General features: G+C 53.5%; 4 protein-coding genes and 1 long non-coding RNA gene across 11 annotated transcripts in view; 3 read left to right on the top strand and 2 right to left on the bottom strand.

Annotated features, from left to right (window-relative positions):
- Bckdha (branched chain ketoacid dehydrogenase E1, alpha polypeptide) overlaps positions 1–11,237 on the top strand; it is a 28,931-nt gene extending 17,694 nt beyond the window's left edge. For 3 of the 4 annotated variants that reach the window (XM_006539486.4, XM_030242029.1, XM_030242030.1), the window contains 6 exons: positions 2,819–2,927; positions 7,688–7,849; positions 9,245–9,451; positions 9,606–9,747; positions 9,918–10,089; positions 10,656–11,143. In XM_006539486.4, the coding sequence (XP_006539549.1) occupies positions 2,819–2,927; positions 7,688–7,849; positions 9,245–9,451; positions 9,606–9,747; positions 9,918–10,089; positions 10,656–10,826 (963 nt within the window). In that variant the 3' untranslated portion in view covers positions 10,827–11,143. Of the gene's footprint in view, positions 1–2,818; positions 2,928–7,687; positions 7,850–9,244; positions 9,452–9,605; positions 9,748–9,917; positions 10,090–10,655 lie in introns of all 4 variants that reach the window. The other variant, NM_007533.5, reaches the window with a different exon arrangement.
- A 359-nt stretch (positions 11,238–11,596) lies between these two features.
- On the bottom strand, positions 11,597–13,489 carry B3gnt8 (UDP-GlcNAc:betaGal beta-1,3-N-acetylglucosaminyltransferase 8). Of its 3 annotated transcripts, none has more exons than XM_006539853.4 (2): positions 13,325–13,489; positions 11,597–12,974 (listed from the first exon to the last, which is right to left on the bottom strand). In XM_006539853.4, exon 2 carries the CDS (start codon positions 12,940–12,942, stop codon positions 11,773–11,775), a length of 1,170 nt encoding a protein of 389 aa, XP_006539916.1. In that variant the 5' UTR covers positions 12,943–12,974; positions 13,325–13,489; the 3' UTR covers positions 11,597–11,772. The 3 variants fall into 3 exon arrangements, with proteins under 3 accessions (XP_006539916.1, NP_001031817.1, NP_666296.1); NM_001036740.2 differs by having other exon boundaries at positions 11,599–12,974; positions 13,367–13,465; NM_146184.4 differs by having other exon boundaries at positions 11,599–13,465.
- Positions 13,490–15,538: 2,049 nt separating this feature from the next.
- Positions 15,539–21,675, bottom strand: Dmac2 (distal membrane arm assembly complex 2). Of its 2 annotated transcripts, none has more exons than NM_001290487.1 (6): positions 21,629–21,675; positions 19,997–20,193; positions 18,665–18,745; positions 17,151–17,290; positions 16,900–17,062; positions 15,539–16,374 (listed from the first exon to the last, which is right to left on the bottom strand). In NM_001290487.1, the coding sequence occupies exons 1-6, from the start codon at positions 21,644–21,646 to the stop codon at positions 16,197–16,199; spliced, it is 777 nt and encodes a 258-aa protein (NP_001277416.1). In that variant the 5' UTR covers positions 21,647–21,675; the 3' UTR covers positions 15,539–16,196. The 2 variants fall into 2 exon arrangements, with proteins under 2 accessions (NP_001277416.1, NP_079780.2); NM_025504.4 differs by lacking the exon at positions 21,629–21,675 and adding an exon at positions 20,625–21,596.
- Gm38969 lies at positions 21,428–22,421 on the top strand. The gene is made up of 2 exons (XR_881901.3): positions 21,428–21,654; positions 22,104–22,421. It is a non-coding gene; the product is annotated as a predicted gene, 38969 (long non-coding RNA).
- Positions 22,422–25,235: 2,814 nt separating this feature from the next.
- Positions 25,236–26,469, top strand: Erich4 (glutamate rich 4). The gene is made up of 2 exons (NM_001039243.4): positions 25,236–25,426; positions 25,789–26,469. Exons 1-2 carry the CDS (start codon positions 25,253–25,255, stop codon positions 26,023–26,025), a joined length of 411 nt encoding a protein of 136 aa, NP_001034332.3. The 5' UTR covers positions 25,236–25,252; the 3' UTR covers positions 26,026–26,469.
- The last annotated feature ends 1,112 nt before the right edge of the window (positions 26,470–27,581 follow it).

The raw sequence follows: 27,581 nt of genomic DNA, 5'->3' as shown, positions 1-27,581 counted from the left end.
GTAATTCCCGTGCTTGGGAGGCTGAGGCAGTAGGATAGCCTTGAGTTCCAGGCCAGCCTACACTACAAAGTGAGACACTGTCTGAAAGCTGCCCCTTCACCCCAACCCCATACATCAGTAGTGAGAGCTGGCGTTCCGACCAGCTTGTAGGGTTGGCATGGGAACCGTGCTCTCCTGAGCAGGACTCTGCCTAACATGCAGAACATGAGCGAGCGTAAGGACTGTGTTTCAGTGTTAGTGACAGGCTACCAGTGCCAAAGTCAAAAGCTGTACTCGGCAGGTGACTAGTTTGTCCTCTTAGATGAAAGAAGCTAGGGGAATAGGGAGCCTAGAATTCATCCACTGGTAGCTGAGTGTCTCCCGCTGCCATTCACTGTGTGGCAGTAGATTAATCCACTCTAAACTCCCCAGTGGCGGCTGCGGAGGCAGTGGTACGCTTCCTCGCTACCTACCCCAATGCTCTGGATTCTCAAATGAAAGACATAAGCACGTGCACACACACACACACACACACACACACACACACACACACACACAGCCTTACATTTTAATATGCCTTAAACAGCTCAGTGGGGCCATCCCCAAACTTCCATGTTGCTAGCACACTCTCCCCGCTGACATTCCTGAATTATTACTAACACCTATATTCCATCCTGGCCACCCTGCACCCAAGCCTGCAGCCCTCCTGGCCATGATCCCCGGCTCTTATATGTCCTACACTTCTCAGGCCTGGATCTTCTCTTTCCCCAGTATGGCACCGTTTTCTCCTTTATCCTTGCCCAGGGATCCTAGAAGTCCTGCCTCTGTCTCCTTGCCCAGCCATTGGCCGCCAGCAACTTTATTTACCAGTCAAAGCTAGCTGGGGACAGGGACCCTCAGCGTTTTACATGCAGACGTGTGGATTCCCCTGTGATTTTGGAAACCCAAACAGCATAATTCAAGCATTAAACAAAATCCACAACACTGTTGCTGTGCGGTGCGGTGCAGGCCTTTCTTTCTTTATGATCTGCTTGTGAGTCTCATAATCCAGGTGGCTGCTGGAGTCTCATTCCAGGCAGCGAGCAGAAGGCAGGTGGGAGGTGGGAGGCCAAACACTGCCCATCTCAGTTCTTCCGTGACTTGTGCCTCCCTAGAGCTAGCTCTCTTGGGCAGTCCCCCTGAATGCCATCTGTCAGTGTTCATCAGCCCTTCCTAGTTGCCAGAGAGACTGGCACTTGTCCTTTCTTCTAGATAGCTCTTGCATATGGCAGAATGGGTGCTCTGGTAACAGGACTCAGGGAGGACACTAGACCAGGGGTGCTCTCAGGCTCATCCACATACTAACTGAACTTGACAGCCCTGAAGGCCCTCCATACCTAGTACCCGCCCACCCACTTGGCACCAGAAAGTTAATTAAATTTTAATTGGCTCCTCACTTAAAGAAAAGCCCTTCCTCATCACTTTCCCAGGCCGCTGGAAAAGCAGGTTCCAGGCGCGTTGTTGCGCTCCACAGAGGCGGGCAGTCCTGAGGGGCAGCTAGGAGAGCTCTTCCATATGATCTTGGGTGATGTGGATTTCATCATACACCAGGGGTTCCCCAGCTCTCAACTTCATCTTGGCGTCTTAGGCTAGTTGGCATGGTCTCTGTCCATACCCCACAGCAGACAGCCTGTCCAGACTCGACCTACGTGCCCTCCTCCTCTAACCATCTCTCTGTGTTGGGTACTGGCAGCCGCCCTTCTCACCTGTCCTAGCACCCCAAGTCTCCCCTGCTGTCTGCTGTCTGCCGTCTCCCTGCCTGCCTCCTCTCTGTTCCTTGATGTTCCCTGAGGAATGAGTTGGTAGCTGCAGCACTGTTGGACACCCACCCAGTCGGCCCCTCTGTGCCATCCTTTATGGCACATTGGCCCTTGTTCTGTGCCTGTTGCCTCGTGCTTGCAGGATGGCTGCCGCAGGTCCAGGCGTCCTGGCTCTTGAGTGAGGCAGGAAGGAGATGGGGTAGGGGTGGTGAAAGCAAGAGTCTCCCTTATCTAGAAAAGCAAATTCCATTAAAGCCTGGGCTAAAACTGTCCCTGACAACCACCTCTGGCTGGCAAGGGAGGCTGGGAAGCCCAATGATTCTCCAGGCCCAGGGATAGAGAGGCTAAGCAGGCCTGGGTGGTCACTCTCCGAGCATTGACTCCGCTTTTGAGGACTTATCCATCCTCCGTCCCTCTCTCTGTGTCCCTAGCTCCCAGACCAGGCCATCGGTCCCTCTCTCCTGGCAGTTTGCATCCCTTCCCTGCACAGCCACCTGCGGGATCCCAAGACCCAGGCATGGCTGCAGCATGCCTGCAGAGTGATCTGGAGCACAGTCCAGGCACACCTCTCTCCCTTCACCTCGCTTGACCTTGTGGCCCTTTGGCCTCGTGTCTTTCCTTGTCCTTCTGTCTAGGCCTTCTACCCACCCTGCCTTTGCCCAGTGCAGCCGGTTATCTCCACACCTGGCTGTGCCCGGGACACTTCAGGCTCTTGACCCTCAGCTCTCACTGTCCACTTCCCTTTGGAGGCAGGAGCTCCTTGATCCCAGCCCCGCCCACACAGTGATGGCCACAGTGGTGACTGATCATTACAAGACAGGCAGGAGCTGGTGCGGCGGCACCCCCCTTTAACTCTAGCACCCAGGCTCTAGCAGAGGCAGGCTCTGGGAATCTGAGGCCAGGTGGGTCTACTTTGTGAGTTCATGATATCTGGGGCTACAGAGAGGCCCTGTCTCTAAAAATCAAATGGAGAAGTAAGGCAGGGTTCTCTGTCAAGGATTGCCTTAACAAGCCTAGGCCTCTGGCCCCTTCACCCGTAGGGCCGGATCTCCTTCTACATGACCAACTATGGCGAGGAGGGGACACATGTGGGCAGTGCCGCTGCCTTGGAGCGCACAGACCTGGTGTTTGGCCAGTACCGGGAGGCAGGTATGTCTGTTGGTAGTTTTCTCTGGGGTCTCCATTGAGCTCCACAGCATGGTGCTGTGAAGGCCTCTGGGGGTGCCCAAGAACCAGCATGGAAAGCGGGCAGGTGAGGCTGTGACGAGGCAGGCCTCTCCCAGAGCCACCACGCAGTGTGAGGTGGCACCTCAGCCCTCTCTGAGACGCTGTCTGCTCAGCTCCAAGGTGGCAATGAGGAGGCGCCTGAAGTGAGCTGCTGGTAGTAGGACCTGGGGCCAGGCCTGGCGGAAGGCATGGCTTTCTCTGTGGACACCTGTCTACCCAGGGCAGGGCACTTCTGGACTCTCCCAGGGTGCTGTGTTCCCCAGGAAGCAGAAGCTGTGTTGAGCTCAGTGTGGATCTCTTTTTTTTTTCTTTCTTCTTTTGGCAAGGGAGATGGATACAGAGGAAAGCCGGGAGCAGAGAGTAAGGCGAAAAGCTCTTTTCCAGCTGGGGACAGGGTGTGGCAGCATCGCCCCTGACTAGAGCCAATCAGTGAGGGCCAGGAGAGAGGCCTACTGAGCCAAGGGATGTGTTTGTTTGGGGTCCAGAAAGGAAGGCGCCCCTGGTAGTATCAGCCCGGCAAATCCTGAGCCTTATTAGGCCCGCCACATCTTAAGCAAGTTGCTTGGTCATGCTGTAGCCCTACTGGCTGCTGAAAGGTCACGGGCAGCTGGCATAAAGCCAGCACAGGGATGAACACTTGGAGTTAGAGGCCCTTGTCATCAGAGCCTTTCCCAGGAACCTCTTTTCAGAAGTGGGGTGGCCAGGATGACTGTCCAGAGGCCGCCTTGGATAAGCTGGGCATCCAGTCTAGAGCCAGACCAGCCCTGACCTGTCTTGGACTGGGTTGGGACATACAGTCTGTGACGGTGACACTTGGCATTACCAGCAAGGAAAGCCAGGTTTCCATGGCACTGGGGTCCCATCAGCTCTCGCCTGTGTGGAGGTGACAGGACAGGGGAGGACCCATCTCCTACTTCACACTGGGAGGTGGAGAGGCCTGGCACAATAGCATATGCTTGTAACCCCAGTTCTCAGGGAGCGGAGGCAGGAAGACTGCAAGTCTGAGACTAGCCTGGGCTACATGGCAAGAGGGTGTCATAAAACAAGCCACTGTGACGTGACGAGAGGAGAGGTCTTCATAGCAGCAGGTGGCCCCTACTGGTTTCTGGAAGGCCAAGTCTCCAACTGCAGCAGAGGACTCTGTCTTGTCCTCTTTCTTGCTGCAGAGTGTGGGCACTTTGGAGCCAGGGCTGGCCTGGTGTGGGTGGCGTGTGGAGGTCCCTTTCCCAGCCTTCTCGTGAGGCAGTTGTCCTTGTCAACTGTGAGAGCCAGGCAATCAGCAGGGAGAATGAGGTCCTGCGGTCCAGGCCATCTGCCTCCCAGGGAGCAGGGCTCCTCTTCCCTGGAGTCTGACCAGTATCAGCCCCCTCTGTCACTCTGGCTGCCCTCCCAGCTGTGGTGGTGACAGGGAGTGGTGTTTGTTCACGGCTGTGAAGCAGCAGCAGGTGCTGAGGCAAAGCACTGATTCCCGTGAGACTGGCAGCTTCCTGGTGCAGGTTAGATCTGCCTGGGTGCTGTGCATAGCCACGGCTGGGCTGTCAGATTTGTTTATGTTTGGTGGTGGTGGAGATGGAGCCCAGGGCCTCACACATACCAGGCAGGCACTTTACCAAGGAGCCCCACCCCAGCCTGGGACTGTGTGTGAGCACCTTCTTCCTGCCCCTTTGTGGTGACTGTCATGTAGAAGCCCCAGTGCCTGGGCCTTTTGAGTTTGTGGGAAGTCTCAAGGCAAGCGCACCCCTCCTCTGCCAGAGTTCCTCCTCCAGCATTGTCTTATGCAGCATAGCAAGGGCTTTTGGAATTTTTTTGTGCCCATCCAAAGACATCTGACAGATGACTGTGAAGGCCAAGGCTTGGTGGCATGTGCGGAAGCAGAGGCAGGAGGATTGCCACAAATTCAAGGCCAGCCTTGCCTACATTCATAGAAAATCCAGGCTTGCTGGGTGTGGTGGTGTACACCTTTAATCCCAGCAGTTGGGAGGTAGAGGCAGCCTGATCTACATAGTGAGTTCCAGGACAGCCAGGGCTACCAAGTGGGACCTGCCTTAAGAAACAATCATGTAAGCAGGGCAGTGGTGGCGCAGGCCTTTAATCCCAGCACTCAGGAGGCAGAAGCAGGCGGACCTCTGAATTCGAGGCCAGCCTGGTGTACAGAGTGAGTTCCAGGACAGCCAGGGCGACACAAAGAAACCCTGTCTGGAAAAAAACAAACACCAAAAACCAAAAAAAAAAAAAAAAGAAGAAGAAAGAAAGAAAGAAAGAAAGAAAGAAAGAAAGAAAGAAAGAAAAAGAAAGAAACAATTATGTAACTCCATTGCCTTGTTTTTGTTTTTTTGTTGTTATTGTTTTGAGACGTGGTCTCACTGTGTAGCCATGGCTGGTCTGGAACTACCTTTGTAGACCAGGCTGGCCTTGAACTCACAGAGATCTATCTGGCTGCCTCCCAAGGAGGTGAGCCACCCCAGACTCATTAACTTTTCATATGAAGAACAACTCTGCAGTAAAAGGTTGGGAACGGCCAGTGCCAGACAGCTGCTTCAGAGTGAGCTCATACTCTGGGAGACCACAGGGGCCATAAAATGCTTCTTTGCGAGTCAGGCTCTGCGGGACTATAGGACATCATGACCCACAGTGTTCTCCCAAGGCTGTGCATTGTGACCCCTTTCAGTGATGTTAAGAGAGGCCCAGCGTGCCTTGAAACAACCACAGACCCATCCAGTCCTCTGACTTGCACATAGATGCAATTCGCCTTTGGTGGTGATCTAACATCCATCCAGCAGGGCTTTTTCCTCCATTCATTCATTCATTCATTCATTTTATATCCCAATATCAGGCTCCCCCTCTCCTCCCATTTCCCCCCTCACAATCTTCTCCCCCTCCCCTTCATCTCTGAAAAGGGGGAGGTCACTCCAGGGTATCATCCCACATCCTCTCCCACTGCGGCCAGACAAGGGGAACAGGATCCACAGACAGGCAACAGATTCAGGGTCAGCCCCGACTCCAGTTGTTTGGGTCCCTGCAAGAAGACCAAGCTGCACATCTGCAACATGTGTCCAGATTAGTTGTCTCTGTTGGTCTTCCTGTGGAGTCCCTGTCCTCTTCGGATCCCTCAGGCGTTCCCCCAGCTCTTCCACAAGACTCCCTGAGCTCCGTCTAATGTTTGGCTGTGGGCGTCTTCATCTGTTTCAGTCTGCTGCTAGGTAGAGCCTTTCAGATGACAGCCAGACTATGCTCCTGTCTGAAAACATAGCAGAGCACCATTAATAATTTCAGGGATTGGTTCTTGCCCAAGGGATGCATCTCAATTTGGGGCAGTCATTGGTTGGCCATATCCTCTGTCTCTGCTCCATCTTTGTCCCTGAACATCTTGCAGGCATGGCACATTTTGGGTCAGGTTTTGTGGGTGGGTTTGTGCCCTTATCCCTCCACTGAGAGTCCACTTCAGCATCCATATCCTCTACTGCTATGAGACGCAGCTAGAGTCACCCTCATAGACTCCTTGGGGCCTCCTTCCCTCTGGCACAGGTCTCAGGCCTGTCCTAGAGGCCTCCCCCAGGGCTTTTATTTGAAGAAAAGGTTTTATTTCTGTGAATAGATATGGACTTTGCTGTTGGTACTGGTGGAGGTGGATTAGTTCAAGACACAAATCTCACAGTTTCTCATTGGGAAGAAAGCCTTGGGCTGGAGCTGTATCAGTGGTAGAATATTTGCTGGCATGCCTGCCTGAGGCCCTTGGTTCCATATCTAGCACTATAAAAAAAAGAAGGGAAAGGAGGGTGTTGACAGCCCCAAGGGAAGGAGAGCCACATTCCCTCAGTGTTGTGGCCCTTGGGCCATTGGATGGCTCCCTGTATCTGTGAGCACAGGGGCAGCCACATAGGGGCTTAGTGGCTCACAGTGCAGACCAGGCTGGCCTTAAACTCTCTGAGATCTGTCTCTGACTCCCAGGTGCTGGGATTAAAGGCCAGTGAGTTATTAATTAAAAAATGAAGAAAAAGAAAACAACATGAAGTCTGGAGGAGAACAGAGGGTGTTCCCAAAAGATTGGAGGTGGGGATGAGGGGTGGGCGTGACTTAAACATCTCGTGTTCATGGATGAAATTACCAAAGAACCCTGACTAATACACCAAGTAATTTCTGAAAAGGCACGTGTAGAGTGATGGTCTAGTGCGTCTTCTCGCACTGACCATGTACCCTGAAGGCTGAAATCAGATATTTATAAAGCCCTCGCCTGCTACTTTCTGTGCAGGACAGCCCTGTCATACACAAAGTTCAGTTATACCCTTCAAAGACGAGTGTCAGGGATGGTGCTAACGTAAACCATTCTCCCCTTGCTGAGAGTTACCAAGAAGGATTATCTGGTCAAACAAGTCTCTCCTGAGATAGGTCGTATCTATGGGACCGCCTGGCCTTATGACCCCCTAAGTTCGCCACCTTCTACAGTCTGGCTCTTAGTTATCTTTGAATTGAAAACAAAGGCTTACTTCTGGCTTGCAATCCTCCTGCCTTAGCCTCCAAAGTGCTGGGCTCAAAGGCCTGCTCTACCACACTGACCTGGCTACTGCCTTCTCGGTAGGAAGCCCTGGGGAGGACGGGGCTGGTTCCAGGTGGTCCACAGCATTGGCCTGATGCGCCTCCCCACTGCACTGCTCATCACGCTCACAGCTGCCTCCTCCTGCCAGGTGTGCTCATGTACCGGGACTACCCGCTGGAGCTGTTCATGTCCCAGTGCTACGGCAACGTGAATGACCCAGGCAAGGGACGCCAGATGCCTGTTCACTACGGCTGCAAGGAACGCCACTTCGTCACCATTTCCTCTCCACTGGCCACGCAGATCCCTCAGGGTGAGGACCTGTGCTCTGAGCCTTACGCATGCAATACCTGTGGCCCAGCTCTCTGTGGGCCCAGGCCTCCCGCCTGCTAGTTGAGTAGAACCGTTAGAGCCTGGCCTGTGTACAGGGACCTCTCAGAGGAGGGCTCTGTGGTGTCTCACCTCATCAAGCAGCCTTGGGTCATCATGACCCTGCTGAACTTCCCAGACTCCTCCTGCCCAAGCTAGCATGGCCAGGCATTGTGTCGTTGCCACACTCAAGACTGTCTAATGACACTGTCGGTGGCTGGGGGGTAAACCTAGCATGTACAATTGTCCCTGTTGCAAAGACCAGAACATTGAAGCTGAAGAAGGAAGTGACTTACTAGGGACTTGTGGTAGGGAGGAGGGCAGGAACTTACTCATGGGTACTCGTGACTGCAGAGACCACGGTCTACCCTGCCCTGGCTAGCCTGGACCTCAAGTGGACTTCCCAGAGCTGGGGTGCCCTGAGGCTCCTGTATGCTACCGAGACTGCCAGGGTGCTGGGCCTGTGCCCACACAGCACACAGACCAAGGATTGGCTCTCTTATGGCCTCCTGGGCCCAGAATCTGATAGGAGGCGTGTGTCTCGGTGTAGCCCTGCTGTTGAACCAGTCTGGGTGTGTGGCTTGTGTGGCTTGTGTGTCTGCAGACCTCCTGGGAGAATGTGGGAAGCAGAGCTGTTTATTATGGTGCACCAGAGTCCCTTATTCAGCAAATGTATGCCAGGTGTCACCCTAGGCTTTCTGAATAAGACAAATGTCAACCCTGTTCATACTGATGCTGTCTTGAGGGAGAGGGGGCATCAGGGAAGAGTGTGAAGAGATGGTACCTGGAGTGCTTCGTGCAGGTGACAGGAAAGGCAGCACAGAGCCATGTCGAGGGGGCAGTAGCAGGGGCATCACAAGTGATTGAAAGGCAGACTGGAAGTCGTGTGGAAGGGAGCTGTGTGGGCACCTTGAGGCAATCGTGTGTTTAGTTGTGACTAGACCAGGGGACTAAGGGTGGGGAGTACTGAGCACTCGGGGCTTAGTGGCCTTTCCTATTGCAAGGACTTGGCCCACAGTGGCCTGAGAGCCCAGAGTTAGGAAGGAGTCTGCCAGACTCACACTTAAGAGTCCCCTGGCTGCGGCTTGGCCTTGGTGTGGAAGGTCCAGATCTGGCTATCCTCTGAAGGTGGCTGGCATACATGTAAGCGTGACAGACAGGAGTCAGGGGTCACACCCTAGGTACCTGGAGACAACTTTCCGAGCCTGAGTCTGCGTGCGTGTGTGGTGTGTGTGTGTGTGTGTGAGAGAGAGAGACAGAGACAGAGACAGAGAGGGAGGGAAGGAGGGAGGGGCAGGCTTATTCCTACTCACACGCTCTCATCTGTGTCCCTGTGCAGCGGTAGGGGCAGCCTATGCTGCCAAGCGGGCCAATGCCAACCGGATTGTGATCTGTTACTTTGGCGAGGGGGCAGCCAGTGAAGGGGATGCCCACGCCGGTTTCAATTTCGCTGCCACCCTGGAGTGTCCCATCATCTTCTTCTGCCGGAACAATGGCTATGCCATCTCCACACCAACCTCTGAGCAGTACCGTGGGGATGGCATAGGTAAGGGCCTTTCTCTTGCTGCCCTCCTTCCTGTTCTCTCCCTGATGGTGTCTGACAGTAAGGGCACAGGGGGCAATGAGCAGAGCACACCCTTCACTCTCCTCTTCCCCTTTCTTCTCCCTGAGGCCTGACTGGCATCCTCTCTGTCCTGCAGCGGCTCGGGGCCCTGGGTACGGCATCATGTCAATCCGTGTGGACGGCAACGATGTGTTTGCTGTGTACAATGCCACTAAGGAGGCCCGACGGCGGGCTGTGGCTGAGAACCAGCCCTTCCTCATTGAGGCCATGACCTACAGGTGCCTGTCTCCCTTCCACCCCTGCAGCTCACAGGTCTGACAAGCTCTGTCAGCACCCCCCCACGTGTGGCCTGGTCACCCCATGTGCACTCCCTTCCTTGTGCCACATCACTCCTGTGTCCTTTTCTGACACCCCGCCCCCGGCTGATCCACAATCCTCCCCTGAGCAGGATTGGCCACCACAGCACCAGTGACGACAGCTCAGCGTACCGTTCGGTGGACGAGGTCAATTACTGGGACAAGCAGGACCACCCAATCTCGAGGCTGAGGCAGTACCTGCTGAACCAGGGTTGGTGGGATGAGGAACAGGAGAAGGCCTGGCGGAAGCAGTCACGAAAGAAGGTGAGGGCCCATTGGAGCCCCAGGGTGTGCTCCCGATGGCTCTGCACAGCGAGAACTCTGGGAGAACAGGAATAGAGGACCTGGGTATATTCACACTGACCCAGGCAAGCCTTGTCCTCATGCGTGGCTCATAGAGCCAAGCCACCTGGACCATATGGCCTCAGTGACTCTTCACAGTGGAACCCAGGGCTAGTCATGTTCCTGGGGTATCTACTTCATAACTCAGTCCATGTAAAGTGGTATGTCCTACCTGGGCTAGAGCTAATGTCACCCTCTGTGCACTTAGAACAGGCCTGTTCTGGCCTCATACTGCACCGTGGTCACTAGCTCAGCTCTGACTCCGTCGCCCTGAGGAATCCTTTCCTTTCTCTGCATCTTGCCCTCCACTCCTGTTCCCTCCATTGCAGAGCTGAGCTGACAGTGCAGGGCCAGGACCCTGCAGGCTAGGCTCTGGAATGTTCATTAACACCAGTCTGAGGCCTCAGAGGGGTGAGGCTGGACCGTGGCTTGTGGTTGGGAGAGGGCAGGATGAAGGGGACAGCCACTTACTCCCTCATGTCTCCCAGGTCATGGAAGCCTTTGAGCAGGCTGAGCGGAAGCTAAAGCCGAACCCAAGCCTCCTCTTCTCCGATGTGTACCAGGAGATGCCCGCCCAGCTCCGCAGGCAGCAGGAGTCGCTGGCACGGCACCTGCAGACTTACGGGGAGCACTACCCCCTGGACCACTTTGACAAGTGAGGCCCTAGCCAGCACAAGGGGGTCCTGCTCTGAGTGGATGCTGCCCCCTGTGCTAGTCAGCTGTGCGAACATGCTGAGCAGCCAGGGTGGCATTCCAGGGTGACTTTTGCTCCTGTTCCTGCTCCCCCAGGCTACTTCACTGGGGCACCATGTTTGCAGCCATTGCTGCGGCTACTTCACTCCCTTCACCTGTTACAGTGCCTTTTAGGGGTGGGAAGGGACCAGGGCCAGGGAAGACCCTCTGGGCAGGGTGGCCCTGGGCTTGCCCAGAGAGATAGCTGATTGGCAGAGTAAGTAAACCACAGGTCTGCCTTTGACTCTGCTTCCTTCGTCTCTGTTTCCTCAAGTTTGGGGGCTGGGGTGTGTATGTGGAGAGGAGGAGAGAGCCCAGCATGGCTGATTTGGTTTGGAGTGCTGTTGTGTGTTTGTGTATCTACACAGTAACTTACTGGGACTTATGATATTGCTTTAGCTTCTAGTTCTGGGACTATATCGTATATAGCACCACACCAGCCTTTGGGGACATCCTGGCTTCTTAGGCAGAAAGACTTGGAAATACCTACTTCTATAAATGTTCCCAGGCTAGAGGGCAGCCTTGGCATGTATGTGGCCCCTCCAGAGAAAGCCCTCCATGACCTGGTAGATGCATGATGTCCAATGAGGTGTCCAGGATGCCCCCTGGAACCTGCCAGGCTAGGCTGGGTGAGGGCAGAGGGGCAGCAGCATCTGCCTTCCCTGCAGGGGTCCCATGGAAGAAATCGCTCCTGGCCTTGGAGTAGGAAGGACACATTTTTCAAAACCATAAAGTAGATAAACACAGTCTGCCACCTTGGCTAAGAAGGGTTTAGGAGAGACTCAGGCCAGGTCAGCCCCACCCACCCCAGCTTGTCTCTAGGAGAGACTCAGGCCAGGTCAGCACCCACCCACCCCAGCTTGTCTCTGCCGGTCAGCACTGGAGCTCTGGGACCCACAGATGTCTCCAGAGCCAAATGGTGTCCTGAGGGCTGACTGGATGCACCAAGAGCAGGCCTCGCACGGCGCAGGGGTCCCTGGTACGTTCTGCTGGCCAGGCTGTGAGGAAGCCTGGATGGGCACGGGGTGCTAAGCCCAGGGCACGGAAGCAGAAGCCAGTGTAGACATCATCAAAGGGGAAGGGTGCCACGCGAGCTGCCGCCTGCAGCAGCCAGGGTGCCAGGCGTCCTGAGATTACATAGCCACCTCCACTCGCATAGGCTGGATAGTCCCCTTCAAAGAAGGTCTTCGGCACATAGAAGGGTCCTCCGGGCTTGCGGAGCGGTTTGGCCTGGGTGAAGATCTCACCCAGGTAGAGGCTGCGGGCCCAGGTGGGTGGCAGAGTCTGCAGGTGCTCCAGTAGGGCTGGGATGTGCACAAAGGCATCATCCTGAACCTGCAGGACAAAATTGACATCGGGGCAGTGGTGGCTCAGCCAGGTCAGCAGCAGCAGGTCCTTGAGTGTCCGGTTGTAGGGAACATCCAGGAAGTCCCAGAGCAGTAGGTCACCATAGCGCCGGCTTTCCCACGTCACCAGTGATCTTAAGTCAGGCCCCCCCATTCCTAGGGGGGACCCCAGCAGGAAGAGCAACCGGGTCCCAGCAACTGGGCTGCCCCAGGTCTCCCTCACAGCCTGCCGTGCTGCAAAGTGTCCTGGTTCTGATTTGACAGCCAGTAGCAAGTAGGGTACATCCTTATCAGAGCAGCTGGCCACAGGGCTGCCTTCTCCTGCAGGCAGCCATAGTGGAAAGCTCCTACAGGCCGCCGACAGCAAGAAGCGCCGAAGCTCCTGGGGGTACAGGATGAAGTCCAAGATCTCCGAGGCAGCAACAGTCCCCCAAGTCTGACAGTCCGTACTGGGCAGGACTCCCAGCTGCCGCTGCTGCTGGTTCCAGTAAGCAGAGGACAGTGGGCCAGTCTGACCCAGGCGTGCTGAGAGGTTGGTGGGCAGAGTGGGCTCAGCATTGGGTGGTGTGGGACTGGGCAGAGCGCCCCGGGGTTCAGCCTTTTTAAGCCAGGACTCGGATGTCCACTCGATGTATACTTTGAGGCCCAGGAGTGTGAGCAGTGCTGACAGGCAGAGCTGGCACTTGCGGCAACGCATGACCCGGCCCAGGGAAAGGGCCACCAGTGGGGCTGCAAGAGTCACAAGGAGCCACAGAAGTCTTTAGGGTGCAGGGTGGATCTCCAAAGACGGCCCAGCGAAGCCCAGGCAAGCAGCCTAGGTCCTACCCAGTTCTGTTAATGGCTTCTGAGACTCTGACCCTAGGCAGACTGAACTACAGTACCCAACTTAACGTTATCCTAGACTGAACACCGCCTCCCCTCGACCCCCCATTCTTTCCTTTTCTGCAGTCATGGTGTTATATCTATTTGCAGTATCGCTCCAACGGCTCTTCCTACTCCCCTTCCCTCATTCCTCTGTCTCTTCAGGAGTCCCAGCTTCCCGGGGAAACTCCTTTTTACCTTCTTGGAAGCCTACCTACCTCCTCCAGTAACCCCACCCCAGGGCCTGGGGCCCCAGGTACCTCTGGGTCCAGCTTCCGCCAGCTCTGGGGGTCCTCGGGTAAAGCCCTGCCCGGACTCCCTCCTCGCAGCTGTGCGTCCTCAAGCTGTCGGCCCAGCCCGCGCTGCAAGTCTGGAGGGGCGGGCGGGCGGGCGGGGAGGAGGCAGGAGGGCCCTTGGGGCCGGGAGGAGCCGGGGCGGGGCTGGGAAGGGGAGGCAGACAGGGAGACGCGCCCTGGCGAGTTAGGGCTGGTTTTCTGGTGAGACGGCGGGGGAAAGGTTTAGGGGTGGCCAAAGCCGCGGACCTGTGAGGGAGGTCCCAACGAGCAAAGAGAAGAGAGGCCAAGGGGCTAGTTCGAGGCCACCGCCTGAAAGCGTCGTGACTGTGCTGCGAGCGGGGTGGGGTGGGGGTGTGTGGGTTTGCAGGGGCCGCGAGTGGGTGGAGGGATCGAGGAGAAAAAAAAAACCTGGGAGACCTTGGCCGTTAACTAGAAGAACAGAGAAAGAGGGAGGCAGGAGAAAGACGCACAGGTGGAAGAGGTCAGAACAGAGCCTGACTAACCAGGGAACGGTCGGAGGAGGACCTAGAGAGGAAAGGGAGGACCGGGGTGAGCGGGGAGGCGGGGGCGGGGCATGCGAGCACAGTTGAAAGAAATGAAGTGGGGTGCACTGAGAACCCCCGAGTTGGGGGCCTGCACCTCCTCCAACTAGTGCCTGAGCCACCAGCCTTCCTACCACCTCCATCCAGCTGGGAGAGGCCCGCCCTGTGATGCTCTGGGCTTTATGCCCCACCCCTTGGGGCAAGAGGGTGTTTGACTGTTTACATCCCAGCTCTAGGGCCTCTGCTGTTGAGTCTTTGCCAGCAATCTGGGGAGGCCAGCAGGTATGGCCTTCCCATAACTCCAGGGGCCTAGGTTGGGAGGAAGCCCGCACCCCACCCCGGTTGACCCTTTGCAGCCTACCTGGTTTGGAGAACTGTCCAGATATAAAAAGAACTCAGTGTACCAGCGCTCAGAGTCTGTTATCTTTCCAGCCCTGATTTCCTCCCTCCAAGTTTGAATAATGGAGCCCGTGGGAACAGATGGAGGAAGAGAGTGGGGAGGAAATGGTGAATGTTAATGGAATAAGTACGGCTAGGGTGAGGAAGATAGCCAAGGGCCAGGTCGAGCCAAGCCCAGCCTAGCCTAGGGCCTTGGGAGAGGCTCGTCAAGACCTCTCAGCGCTACTGGCTCTTCTCCCTCAGGGCGCTGAAGGCTCTGTGACTGATAGCCGCCTCCTGGGGCCTTACAGTCTCCCAGGAAGCCAACTAACTAGGGAGAAAGCCCTGGTTAGTATTGGTAGCCTTGTGCATCTTGTTCTTATCAGCTGGAGCCCAGCAGGCCCTTCTCTCTCCAAGCTCTGGAGCAAGTGGTTTTGGTCCTAGGTTTTATGGATTTGTTAGCAATACAGGACACTCTTGAGTATGTATTATACATTCATGTATGTATGCATATATGTGAGATGGAATTTCACACTATGTAGCTCTGGCTGTCCTGGAGCTTGCTGTGTAGACAAATCTGTTTTCTGGAATCTTAAGAATAATGGACACATGGGGCTGGAGAGATAGCCAGTGGTTAAGAGCAGTTTTTGCTCTTGCAGAGGACCTAGGTTTGATTCCCAGAACCACCTTCCAAGGGAATCCAACGCCACCTTCTGGCCACTCTGGGCACTGTATGCAGTGTGATGCACTTACATCCAACACACATAAACATAAATAAACCTTTAATAACGGGCATTCCTTTCAGAGCCAGGGTCCAGGCGAGGTCACCACCAGATGGCTCTGGTGGTTCCTTGGTATTGGCAAAAGAGCCTAGGTGGGGGTGGGGACAGGGATGAAGGCCTGATGATGAGGCTGCGTCCATCCCACGACTGAGCTTCTGGGGCTACCGTGGGAGCTCTGAGCACTCAAGGGGACTCCCAGCACCCATGCATCTCTGTCAGCACAGCAGCTGTGGGCACACGCTGCACTCCCAGCACAGGTCACCCGGGATGCCCTGCATGGCAGGGTTTATGGCATCCTGGATTTTCCAACAAGGAACTTACTGCTATGCTCATGTGCGAAGACCCAGCACTCCCACGCCCACCCTGAATCTTTTCTCTCCAGAACCTGGCACTTGGTGCCATCTGGATCTAGCTGGGAGGAAAGGCCACAGGGTAATGTGAACAGCAGACGTTTAATATAAAGAATCACACATTTCCACAGTGTATTGGGTTCATGACAGAGCCACCGGAAACATGGGCGCCAGGATCAATCACAGTTGATAGGAGTGCCAGGGGAAGCTGCTGGCCACCCAACAGCCTGGGTGCTGGGCAAGTGCTGCCCTCCCTGCTACACTCTAAAGTCCCCGCACAGGTCTCTTTACTTTGGATTCTCTCCGGCGGTCGTGCCAGAAAGAGAATATTTTCTCAAATACTCATCTCCATCTGGGGGTGGGGTGGGCGGACACACTGGGACTCCCACATTTGAAGGTGCTCATCAGTAAATCAATGGGTAATGCCATGGGGCTCGGGGGGCTGCTGGTCTCTAGTCCGTGTAGGCCAGCAGTGTCTCATGTCAGCCACAGTTCCTGCTGATGTGTATGGGCAGAGTTTGGGGGAAACGGTGGAGCCGCATGCAGCTGTCACAGCATGGAGGGCTGTCTGCCCAGGCAACAGATGTTTGCCAGTTGCAGGCTGCAGTCAGCCAGTCCTGACTCAGTCTTCTTATCTTCCCATGCTGCTCCGTGCTGAATGAGCTACACCAGAAGCCAGACTGTGAGAAGACTTCAGACTCTCCACAGAGCCCACAAGACCCTTCAAGAGCTGGGCCACAGGCTAGGAAGAGAGGGGGGTAGATGTGTCTGGAGGCTGCTTGTCTGGTTCCAGCTTGAGATTCTGGGCCCAGTCAGCTCCAAGGACCTCACAGTGGGGCAACATCTCTTCCACCAGGATCTGAGTGAGACCTGGGTGGGACACGGCAGGGAGGTCTGAGATGTCCAGCCTGCGGAGGTTCCTGAAGGGCAAGAAGGACAGACGTGAGTGGCTCCTGTGTGCATGTGAAGGGTGGGGTCCGGCCCTAACTACAACTTCTCTTTTTTATTCTGTGTGTCTGAGTGTGCACTTGCTAAGGAAGGGATCCAGGATCTACTGCTGACCCACAGCCCTAACCCCTTACTGGTACATTCTAATCCAACACCGTAGCTCGGCCGAGTTCGCAGCCCCTCACTGGGAGATTCTAGGTAACTTCTATACCACTGAGCCACGCTCCTGGCTCTCCAGGAAAACTCTATAGCTAGCTGTAGAGTTATGAGAAATTCACTGCTAACTGTAAATACCGTTCTTTGGCTTCTCCTCTCCCACAACAGTGTGACACACAAAGTCTCATCTATATATAAAGGCAGCCATGCCAGGAGTCACCGAGTCCTTCTCAGCTGTGCTCACCAACCCCGGGCACTAGATCAGGGTTCAGGCAGATGGCTAGTAGTACCAAGGATCCCCTCCCGCCTCTGCCCTGTGCCAGCCTGAGCAGGGATCTTACTGGAGGTGGTGGAGGCAGGCAAGGCCCCGTTCTGAGATTCTGGGGCAGCCAGCCAGCGAGAGCTCCTGCAGTGAGCCAGCCAATAGGTAGAGGCGGCTGAGGCACCAGTCGTCCAGGTTGGGGCAGCGCTGCAGGGACAGGGACCGCAGCTCCTTCAGGGGCACTGGTGAGTAAGAAGGCAGGTGGCATCAGGGGCCTTTCTGGAGGGAGCCCAATGCCGAAGGGAAACCCACCCATTCCGGCCCACTCACAGAGGTTACTCAGGCCCTGGTAGTTGATGGCACAGCCACTGGCATCCACAGCCTCCACAGGCACATTCTGGAACTTCTGAATCTCGGCGAGGAAATGGCTACGGTTATTTGGCCGGATCCATTCCTCCTTGTCCTGAAACCTAGAAGGAGGAGTGGCTGAGGGTCACTGCCCAGCTTCCCATGGGTGGCCACGTGGCAACAGTGACAAGATGGCATTCTTCATACTCTTTCACACAGGATGCCAGAAGCCCCAGATATTGCTCAGCATCAGGGGCTGAGGTGCACACAACTGCATGCCTGAAAGCCCAATGTTTGGGAGGCTGAGGCAGGAGCATTGGGAATTCAGGGCCAGCTTGGCCTTCAGAGTAAGACCCCAACACACTCCCCACAACAACACACACTAAAGGAAAGAGCTACACGCACGAGTTCTTTCAGGCACATTTCATCCTAAGGATGTTGGCACAGGCATTCAAACCAGGTAGAAAGAGTAAACAGAAACTTTGTATTTTCCCAGAGAGAAGAAAACAAAATAACCAAGGGGCTGACCGATGGCTGAGTGGATGAAGCTGCCTGATGCCAAGGCTCACAGCCAGTTAATGCCTGGGGCCCCAAGAGCGGACAGAGAGAAGGGGTCCCCTGACCTCCAATACAGCAGCACACCCCCATACACTGAATAAATGTGTGTGTGTGACAAGAAAGGAAGGAGAAGGTGCATAAAGACTTTCTCTTTTGAGACAGGGTCTTGGATCTTGTTATGTAGCTCCGAGTTTATAATTCTGCTTCTGCCTCCCAAGCAGCTAGGAGCACAGGCACGCACACGTCATCATGTCCAGTTAGGAGACACTGACGCCCCTGAGCTGTCTCCCATCCTGGGATCACAGGCACACACCACCACCCAGCAGAAAAACACTTCTTTTTGCTTTTGCCAGACAGGGTTTCTCTGTGTAGCCCTGGCTGTCCTGGAGCTCGCTCTGTAGACCAGGCTGGCCTCAAACTCACAGATATCTGATTGCCTCTGCATCCTGAGTGCTGGGATTAAAGGTGTGTGGCACCACGTCTAGCTGTATATAACTTTTTAATTATGTATTTAAAGACGGGATTTTAAGGCTGGCCTAGAACTCACAGGGAGCCAGCTGCCTCTGCCCCCAGAGCATTGGGACTAAAGGGCTGGTTGTTAATTTAAAATGTATTTGTGTGGATGTATTTACATGTCTTTGTGCATGTGTTCAAGTGCATGCATGTAAGCCAGTGGTTAGTCAGGCATCTCCATCAGTTGCTTTCCCACCACACTTTGAAACAGCATCCCTCACTGAACTCAGAGCTTGCCAGTCTGGCCAGGCTAGCCAGAGAGCCTCAGGAATTGTCCAGTTTTTACCTCCTCAACTCAGAGCTCCTTCTAAATGATGAACTGAGGTCTAGGAGCAAGGCCCCCACTGCACAGCCATCAGACAGCAGAGGCACTCTGCCCCATCCCCACACCCCAACCCCACACCTCACCCCCACTGCTCCCATACTTCACTGCGCCTCCCTGCTTCAGGATGAAGACAGCACCTGCAACATACGGGCCATATTTCTCCTGGATGTTAGTGAAGGATCTGCAGAGAAATGAGAGCAGAGATGAAGCCTGGGACCTCTCACTGTGTACCACTGTGTCTCGGGGTAGACCACAGGGCACCAAGCAAATAGAGACTAGGCTGGCTGCAAATCTGTGTGCCATTAAGTGCCATGTATTGGGATCACAGTGAAGACCAAAGCTGACAATAGTCTCTGCCTGTGTTCAACTACAAAGCGGGAAGTAGCAGAAGCAAATCCCAGAGTTCCAGTTCTGAGATGAGGGTAAATCAGGCAGCCTGACTTTGGACACTCATTTAGAGGAGATGTTAAAACTCACTTCTTGGCCAGGTGTTGCACTCACAGGAGGAAAAGGAGCCTGAGGCCAGCTGGCCCGAGCTATGTGACAGCCTCTCTTGAAAACAAAACAAACAATGTTGAGGCTAGAGATGGCTCCACTCCGCAGTAAAGCCCTCCTCCCTGCCCCCTGCACACGTTGCTTCCCAGCTGACACCATAAATGACTGCAGTGGCAGGAATCGGAGCAGCTCCCATGGGCTCATCTTTGAGTGCTTGGTTCCCCCCTTGGTAGAACTGTTTGGAAAGATTAACAGGTGTGGCTTTGTTGGAGGAAGTGTGTCACTGGGGTAGGGGCTTCGAGATTTTAAAGGACCATGCCAGGCCCAGTCTCACACTTTCCTCTCTGGGATCTCAGCTACTGCTCTAGTGCCATGCCAGCTTAAGGCCATCTCCCACCACGATGCTCATGTAACCTTCTGAAACTGTAGGCAGGCCGCCATTTAAATGATTTCTTTTCAAAGCTGCCTTGGCCATGTTGTCTTCTCACAGCAATAGAACAGTGGCTAAGACACTAACCTTAAAATGAAAGGAATGAGCAGGCAGGCCACACAGTGAAGTGTTGGAAACCTGGGGGCTGACCCTGGGAATCCTCTAGCATTGACAAACTAGATGTGAAGGCAGAGAAAAGACAAAGAAAACACCTTAAAATTCACCCTTAGCAACTGGGTGGCCAGGGGCACCTACTCTGTGGATGGGGACAGCTTGAGAGTAAGGTTTCTTTTAAATGGGAGACATGAGAGATCTGAGTTGTAGCTGAGTGTGTCTGAGAGGCCAGCTTGACCCCCAAGCACAGCTGGTGGTGGAAGTGCCTATATAATGAGTCTTAGAGGAGGGATGGGCCAGCGATGAAGGCGTGAGCTTGTCATGCTGGCAGTGGAAGCCACAGCCCGGCGGAACTGGGGCTCTGGCTGGGAGGTCTGGCCAGCAGGGTCTCACCGATTCTCCCTGTTGACTTTTGAGATCTGTTTCTGGAGCAAGTACTCTCTCAGAGTCTGGATGTCCTGGAAATGATCTGAGAGGAACTGCAACAGCGTTCTTTTCTTCTCCCGACTGCTGTCCGGGGTCACCAACTCACTCATGCCATGGATGCGCCTGGCTCTGCCATTCCATTCTCGGGCGCCCAGGTGCAGGACCTGGAGAAGGGGAGAGGGAAAGGACTGAGGTTGAACGTGGAGCTGGGTTCCACCCCTAACTCTTACAGCATGGCCTACCTTGAATCTCAGCCTGTGCTTCCTGAGTCTTTTAAATCCTTCTGATACCACTCCCGCCCTAATATGGGGGTGTAGCTCAGGACTAGAGTCTCTGTTTAATATTCATAAGGCACCGTGGTCAGTCCCCAGCATGTCCACGTCCTCAATCCTTAACCTTTGGGATTCAAAACATTTCTCCAAAGTCTTCCATTTAACCAACCATAAATTCATTCTTGAATGCAGCCAGTCTTGGTTTTCTCAGGTTCTTCTAATTTCCCACCAAGTCCTTATTTTTTTTTCCCAAACTACCATTATACTTTCATTTCTCACCAGTTCACTCCTGGGGGTTGGGGTGGTGGTGGTGGAATACGTACGTGCATAGTGTGCATTCAAATGTGTAGGTGTCCTTGCACGAATGTGCCCATGTATGGAGGCCAGCTGTCTTCCTCAATTGCCCCTGGCTTTATAGATCAAGGCAGGGTCTCTCACTTGTACCTGCAGCACCCCAACTCAGGTAGCCCAGCCAGTGGGTTTGCTTGAGGAATCAACTGTCTTTACCTCCAGAGTGCTGGGATTCCAGGTGAGCAGACATGCCCCGCTTCTACCAACTCTGGCCTTCATGCCTCAAGCACATGTGCTTCAATAATGAACCATTTCCCCAGCCCAAATTTTACCCAGTTCTCCCTAGGATTTTGCCAAATGGCTGATTTCTTTGCCATCCTGTCCACGTAACCTTCACCTTTACAGGTAGCGCTGGAAATGGAACCCACGGCAATGAGTACCAACAAAATACTCTACTACTAAATACATTCTCCAGGTTAACGAAGCTCTAGGAATCCCCCTCAGGTTCTTCCTCGGACCTCCAAATTAACTTCCTGGCTCCCGCCTGCACACCCTGTTCTTTGATTTTTGTTTGTTTCCTATTAAGGTTTAGTTATTTATTTACAGGCAGGATTTTACGTTGCCCTGCCTGCCCTCCAACTTGATACACAAAAGGATAACCTTGAACTCCTGATCCTGCTGCCTCCACCTCCCAAATACTGGGATTACAAGATCCTTAAATTCCCCCCAGGAATTTCGCGCAAAAGCATCATTAGTTCTACATCACCTCCAAACCCTTATCCCGTCCTTTCCCCCCAGGAAGAGCTGTCCTACTCCGCTGATTGGCTAAGCCACCCTCATCCCATTGGTTTCTCTATCAAGCGACTCGAGACTCTCTGTGGCCCTCGGCAGCCCCAGACGGCGTCTCCCGAGCGAGGTCCGGCAGGAGACGCTCTGTTTCCGCAGACTTTTGTTTCCCAGGAGGCTGAGAGAGGTCTCGAGAACCGAGCTACAAAGTGAACCATAGTTCCGGGACGCGGACGCTGCGGTCACCTACCGCTCTGGGCGCCGCCATCTTGCCAGGTAACGTAAACAGAAGAGGCAGGACGTTCCCTCCTAACACGTGGTTCAGACACCAAGGGCCACGCGTGTGGCCACGCCCCCTTCTGTTTTAGCCCGCCTTTTAAAGGCGCGCGTGCGGAGGAGACGGTCTTTCCTGTAAAGGATCTACTCCTCCCACTCCACCCCACCCCCGAGTGCGGTCGCAATTCTCTTGCGTTCATTGGTTTTTCAGTTTACACCCGATATCTCTACAGCAGAATCAGTACGACTGATTATGATTTTTTATTTATTGTTATTGTGCGTATACACGCGTGACATTCCGCGGCGCAGGTGTAGAGATGAGCCGAGTCTGGGTCCAGGAAGCGAACTGAGATCCACTGGCTTGCACAGCAAGCACCTTTACCCACGGAGCTACTTTGCTACCCTATTATTAGGTTTTTAAATTTTATTTTCTCTGTGTGTGCATGTAGCTCTACACCACGTGTGTTCAATGCCTTGGAGACCAGACGAGGACGCTGGATCCCTGGAATTGGAGTTGGCAGCCCCCGTGTGTGTGTGCTGAGAATTGAACCCAGATCTTCTGAAGGAGTAGTCAGTGCTCTTAACTGCCACTGAGACGTCTCTCCTCAGCGATGAGGTAGAGGCAGATTAGACTTGAGTATAAGAGACTATCTTTAGTTTGGAGTTCACATCTATACTTATTAAGAGAGTTATTACTTTTACATAAAGTCTCTCATGTATGGTATATTTGCCATGAACTTTTTTCAATTAAAAGCGTATATTTATCATTAATGTGTGTATGTGTTTTATGTATATGAGTGCAGGCACACTTGTGCTGTGGACAGAAGTTTATGAGGTGCTGGGGACTAAACCTCAGACCTCCTTCATGCTAGGCTAGCTCTTTACCAACTGAGCCACATCCACAGCCCTCAGTGTGAACTCTTGGTGGATTCTCTTCATTCATTCATTCATTCATGTTTGCTGAGCACTCGCAGTGGGTGCTGGGGTCGCACTAACAGCCCTTTTCTTAGGTAGTCATCATTCTAGGTAGAAAGACAATAGGTAAGAAATGAACACAAAATTAAAACTAGTGTTTGATAAAAAAAAGTAGGTAAAAACGGGCAATATATTAGGGTGTGGCGGGGTATAGGGCAGCAGTGAAGGTCTGTAGAGCAGGTGCATTTAACTGCAATGAGTGACAGGAGAGTCACCTACCCCAAGGCTTGGATAAAGGTGTTCAGGCAGAGGTAACAGCCTGTACAAAAAGCCTGAGGTCTTTGTCAGCTTGCAGAGAGGTGGAGACTTGACCAGAGTTGGGCAGTAGTGCTGGCTGCCTGGCTGCCCAGCAGGGGTTCATTCTAGTCACAGAGGGAGAGAGGACTTTCAGAGTCTGATTGACTTGTTGCAAATGTAACATGTTACATGAAGGATGATTCTGAGAGGACAGAGGTGGCCTTGAGACCAGCAAAGCGACTACTGCATAGTAGAGGTGAATGAATGAGGGGTGGGTGGCCGAGGTGAGGGCTGCTACAGACAAAAGCCTGAGAAACCAAAAGGGGCCACTCATGGAAATGGAGAAGCAGGGAGCGGTGGGTGTGTCGAGACCGAACAGCCCCCAACCACAGATGTCCTTGGGCTGTAATCCTTAGAGTCTGTATGTAGCTGTTACTTTCCTGTTGCTGTGATAAAATGCTGTGACTCAAGGCAACCTACAGAAGGGAGGTTGTTTTGGCTTGCAGTTCCAGAGGGCTAAGCGGCCATCATAGTGGGCACAAATCGTAGCAAACAGCAGGGATGGTGTCAGGAACAAGAAGCAGAGAGCTTCCATCTTCAGCTGAAGCCAGAGGCAGAGAAAGCAAACTGAAATGACTGGGCCTTAAACTCCCAAAGCTCACCTCCAACGAGGTCCTTCCTCCACTGAGGGTCCCCCTAAACCTCCCCAGTCCACCACCGACCACCCAACTGTCTGAGCCTATGGGGGACATTTTCCTTCAAACCACCACATTCTATTACTTTAAGAAGCCTTTACCTTCTCCTCCCCTCCGCTCTGAGCCCCACCCCCTTTCCTATATTGCTTTATAGTTCAGAGCTGGGATCATAGATGTGTACCTCAAGGCCAAGCTTAAGGCTCCTTTTTTTTTTTTTTTTTTTTTTTTTTTTTTTTTTGCAGGAAGGGTTCAAGACAGGGTATTTCTGTGTAGCTCTGGCTATTCTGGAATTCATTCCATAGACGAGGCTGGTCTCGAACTCCGAGATCCACCTGCCTCTCTGCCTCCCCAGTGCTGGGATTAAAGGCGTGTGACAACACCAGCTGGCCAGTTTAAGGACCTTGAGATGGGGTGTTATCATAGGTGACCGGGTAATGAATCAGGTGGGTCTCATCAGAAGGATGGCCAGTGGAGTCAGCAGGAGTCAGGATGCCGGACTCAAAAGTTTGGAGTGACACAGGAAAGCAGGAAGTTTCCAGAAGCTCAGGAGAGGAGAGCGTGGATTCTTTCCTAGAGTTTCCAGAAGCAGCCACGCCCAGTGTACCTACTTTATGCCTCAGAGTAGCAAGAGAATTATCTTCTCTCCTTGCAGTGCTAGGGACGGAAGTGTGATTGAAGTGTGTGTGTGTGTGTGTGTGTGTGTGTGTGTGTGTGTAGGTCAGAGGACAACTTGTAAGAGTAAGTTTTCTCCTTTCATCCTGTGGGTCCTGGGGCTTGAACTCAGATTATTAGTCTTGGTAGCAAGCACCTTTAACCTTTGATGCACCCCTTGCATTGCTATAAGATGCCCAGCTTATGGTGACTTGTTTCCACATCAACGGAAAATGGGTTTAGTGGGGTGGGTCCAAAGTGGGAGTTCTGTGCTTACCACACAGATGTCAAGATATGAGCCTTGCAGAATTGGAGTCTGGGCTCAGGAGGGTGAGCAGCTGAGGTCTAAGCCCGGACCCTGAGCCACTGGCATAACCTAGCAAGACCCAAGCACCTCCCAGTCCTGACTGCTCTACAAGGACACAATGCTGCCAAGTCCGCGCTAGCAGAACTAGCTTCTGTATCCTAGCCTGCAGCTTCCATACAGAGGCTCTTCAGGCACACTGGTGGCAAAGCCCCGGCAGGGGACAGACAAGGACCGGGTTGGGGGCTGACCAAAGTCATTCCGCTAAAGAGGCTGAGGAAGGCTGGCAACAGGGAGGGCCTAGGAAGGAAGACAGCTCAGCCCCTACAGGTACTGAGCACCAAGCACCAGGTATCCTAAGCAGGAGTGTGGGGTGTGGGGGTGTCAGCCTGAGGGGCAACAGGGTGAAGCTGGACCTCTGCTCACGGCTATCTTTGAACCCTGTGAGATCATGGAGGTTGGACTTCAGAAAAAAAGAAGGAAAGAAAAAAGAAAGAAAGAAAGAAAGAAAGAAAGAAAGAAAGAAAGAAAGGAAGGAAGGAAGGAAGGAAGGAAGGAAGGAAGGAAGGAAGGAAGGAAGGAAGAGAGAAAATGTGGCCAGCTGATTCACAGTGAAGAATGGACTTTGGGATATATCTGCCAGCCCCTCCCCGCCTTCCCTGCATCCCACAGCTCCCCAGGGGACTGGGTCACTTGGACCTTGCTACTTCCTGCTCTTCAGTCCATGGTTCGGACTATGGAGCCGTGGGTGCAGCTGAAGCAGGCTGGACTGGAGCCCAGTGGATTGGGTCCACTCCCCAAGGCCCTAAGGGTGCCCCCGCCAGAAGGGAACCCCGGTCAGGCCCTTATGTCTTCAGGGGCAGAACTTGGGGGTGCCAGGGAGCTGATTCTATGGATCTGGGAGGAGCTGGTGAGTGAGGGCCTTAGAGAGATAGGAGAGAACGAGGAACATGAGTGAATATTGATAAAGGTAGACGTAGCCGAGGATCAGCGGGGCCTGGGCCAGGGTGGGGACAGAGCATGAGAGACAGGATTGGAGTCAGTCTCGGAGAACAGAGATAGAAATCAGAGACCCAGAGCAGGATCAGACAGGACCTCAGATGGAATGGGGGCTGGGAGAGCCCAAAGGCAAGGATGAGAAAACGGAGCCGGAGATGAGACAGAGGTGAGGGCCCTGGCCAGGCAGGACAGGACTTGAGCTGAAACTTGCCCCCATGGAGCTCTGGCAGGCTCCCCGTGGAGCCTCCCCATGGTGTTCCTTTATTCCTACAGGGGAACCTGCGACGAGTGGATGTCCAGCTGTTGGGACAGCTGTGTGACCTGGGACTGGAGATGGGGACCTTTCGGGAAGAGCTGGTCACTATCCTGGAAGAGGAGGAAGAGGAAGAGGAGCAGGAGGAGAAGAGCTGTGTTGAAGAGAACAAAGGGCCCGAGGAGAAGCAGGACGAAGAACGTTCCCGGAGCTCCTATCCAGCCCAGCGCCTCCCTGACTTCGAGATGACCATCTGAGGTCATTTAGCTTGACACGCAAATGAGATGCAAATTCATGCAAAGGAAAAAAACGGAGATTGAGAATCAAGGGTGCTCCTTCGGCAGACCCACAAAACAGTTGGAGATCCTGGCAGGGACCTGGGTGCTGTGGGCAGGTGTGATTGCAGATTTGGGAGGGGCACAAAAGCCACCCGTGTGTCTGTAGAGATGTTGCAGTGTGACCTGGAGACCAGGTGCTTGGCTGAAGTGACAGAATCTTGGCAGACAGGTTTGAAGACCAATTCTGCGTAGTGTGGTAGGCCCCATGGCCGGTAAGCAATTGAAACGTGGTGGGTTCGGACTGAGATGAGAGGTGGACAAAGGTCAAACACCTCTGTGGTAAAACCGATCAACAGTTTAAACAGCTCGACAACTACAGGTTGAAATGATATTCTGAATATGTGAAATAAAATATTGATTTTATATGCTTTGTGTGTGTGTGTGTGTGTGTGTGTGTGTGTGTGTGTGTGGTTTCAAGACAGGGTTCCTCTGTATAGCCCTGGCTGTCCTAGAACTCACTTTGTAGACCAGGCTGGCCTCTGCCTCCCGAGTGCTGGATTTTATATACTTTTATTGCAGTTGTATAACATAAATTGATTATTTTAACCATTTTCCGTGTGTGGTATGTGATATATGTGCACTTCTGTGTGCAGGTGTGTGGGGGCGTCTTCCTCTATGGCTCTCCACTGTAAACCCTTGACACAAGGTCTCTTCTCTGAACTGGAAGCATCCCACTGTGGCCAGACTGGGATCTACCTGCTCTGCCCCCTACCCCCAATGCTGGGATTACAAGCCCGCATGGTTGCGCCTGGCCTTTTCACATGGGAGATGGGGGTCTGGTTTTGGCCTTTAGGTTTTTATAGCAAATGCTCCTGCCTATGAGCCATGCCCTAAACTGGTTCCGTTCTTCCTTTCCTTTCCTATTCTTGCTGTCTTCAGGCACACCAGAAGAGGGCATCTGATCTCATTACACATGGTTGTCAGCCACCATGTGGTTGCTGGGAATTGAACTCAGGACCTCTGGAAGAACAGTCAGTGCTCTTAACCGCTGAGCCATCTCAGGCTGACCTGGAACCCACAGAGATTCTCCTGCCTCTGCCTGTGAACTCCAGGATTAAAGGTGTGCGCCACCGTGCCTGGTAGTCTCCCTTTTTCTCATTCTGTGTGTATGTGCGTGACTGTGAGTTTGTGCATACCACAGCATCTGTGTATGTGTTTAGGTGTGAGTTTGTGCATACCACAGCATCTGTGTATGTGTGTGACTGTGAGTTTGTGTATACCATAGCATCTGTGTATGTGTTTAGGTGTGAGTTTGTGCATACCACAGCATCTGTGTATGTGTGTGACTGTGAGTTTGTGCATACCACAGCATCTGTGTATGTGCGTGACTGTGAGTTTGTGCATACCATGGCACCTGTGTATGTGTGTGAGTGTGAGTTTGTGCATACCACAGCACCTGTGTATGTGTGTGAGTGTGAGTTTGTGCATACCACAGCATCTGTGTATGTGTGTGACTGTGAGTTTGTGTATACCAT

The sequence above is a fragment of the Mus musculus genome, chromosome 7 (genome assembly GCF_000001635.26).
Source record: "Mus musculus strain C57BL/6J chromosome 7, GRCm38.p6 C57BL/6J".
NCBI classification, from domain to species: Eukaryota; Metazoa; Chordata; class Mammalia; order Rodentia; family Muridae; genus Mus; species Mus musculus.
The sequence above is the reverse complement of the archived record's forward strand: the minus strand, read 5'-3'. Positions and strand labels throughout refer to the sequence as shown.

Bases quoted from the DNA above. Each gene is read 5' to 3' on its own strand.
- Erich4 (NM_001039243.4), top strand. From the start codon at position 25,253: ATGGAGCCGTGGGTGCAGCTGAAGCAGGCTGGACTGGAGCCCAGTGGA. The intron at 25,427-25,788 runs GTGAGTGAGGGC...TTATTCCTACAG, and splicing joins TATGGATCTGGGAGGAGCTG to GGGAACCTGCGACGAGTGGA.
- B3gnt8 (XM_006539853.4), bottom strand. From the start codon at position 12,942: ATGCGTTGCCGCAAGTGCCAGCTCTGCCTGTCAGCACTGCTCACACTC.
- Dmac2 (NM_001290487.1), bottom strand. The intron at 18,746-19,996 runs GTGAGACCCTGC...ATTTCTCTGCAG, and splicing joins AAAGTCAACAGGGAGAATCG to ATCCTTCACTAACATCCAGG. The intron at 16,375-16,899 runs GTAAGATCCCTG...CTTGCCCTTCAG, and splicing joins GCCTGCCTCCACCACCTCCA to GAACCTCCGCAGGCTGGACA.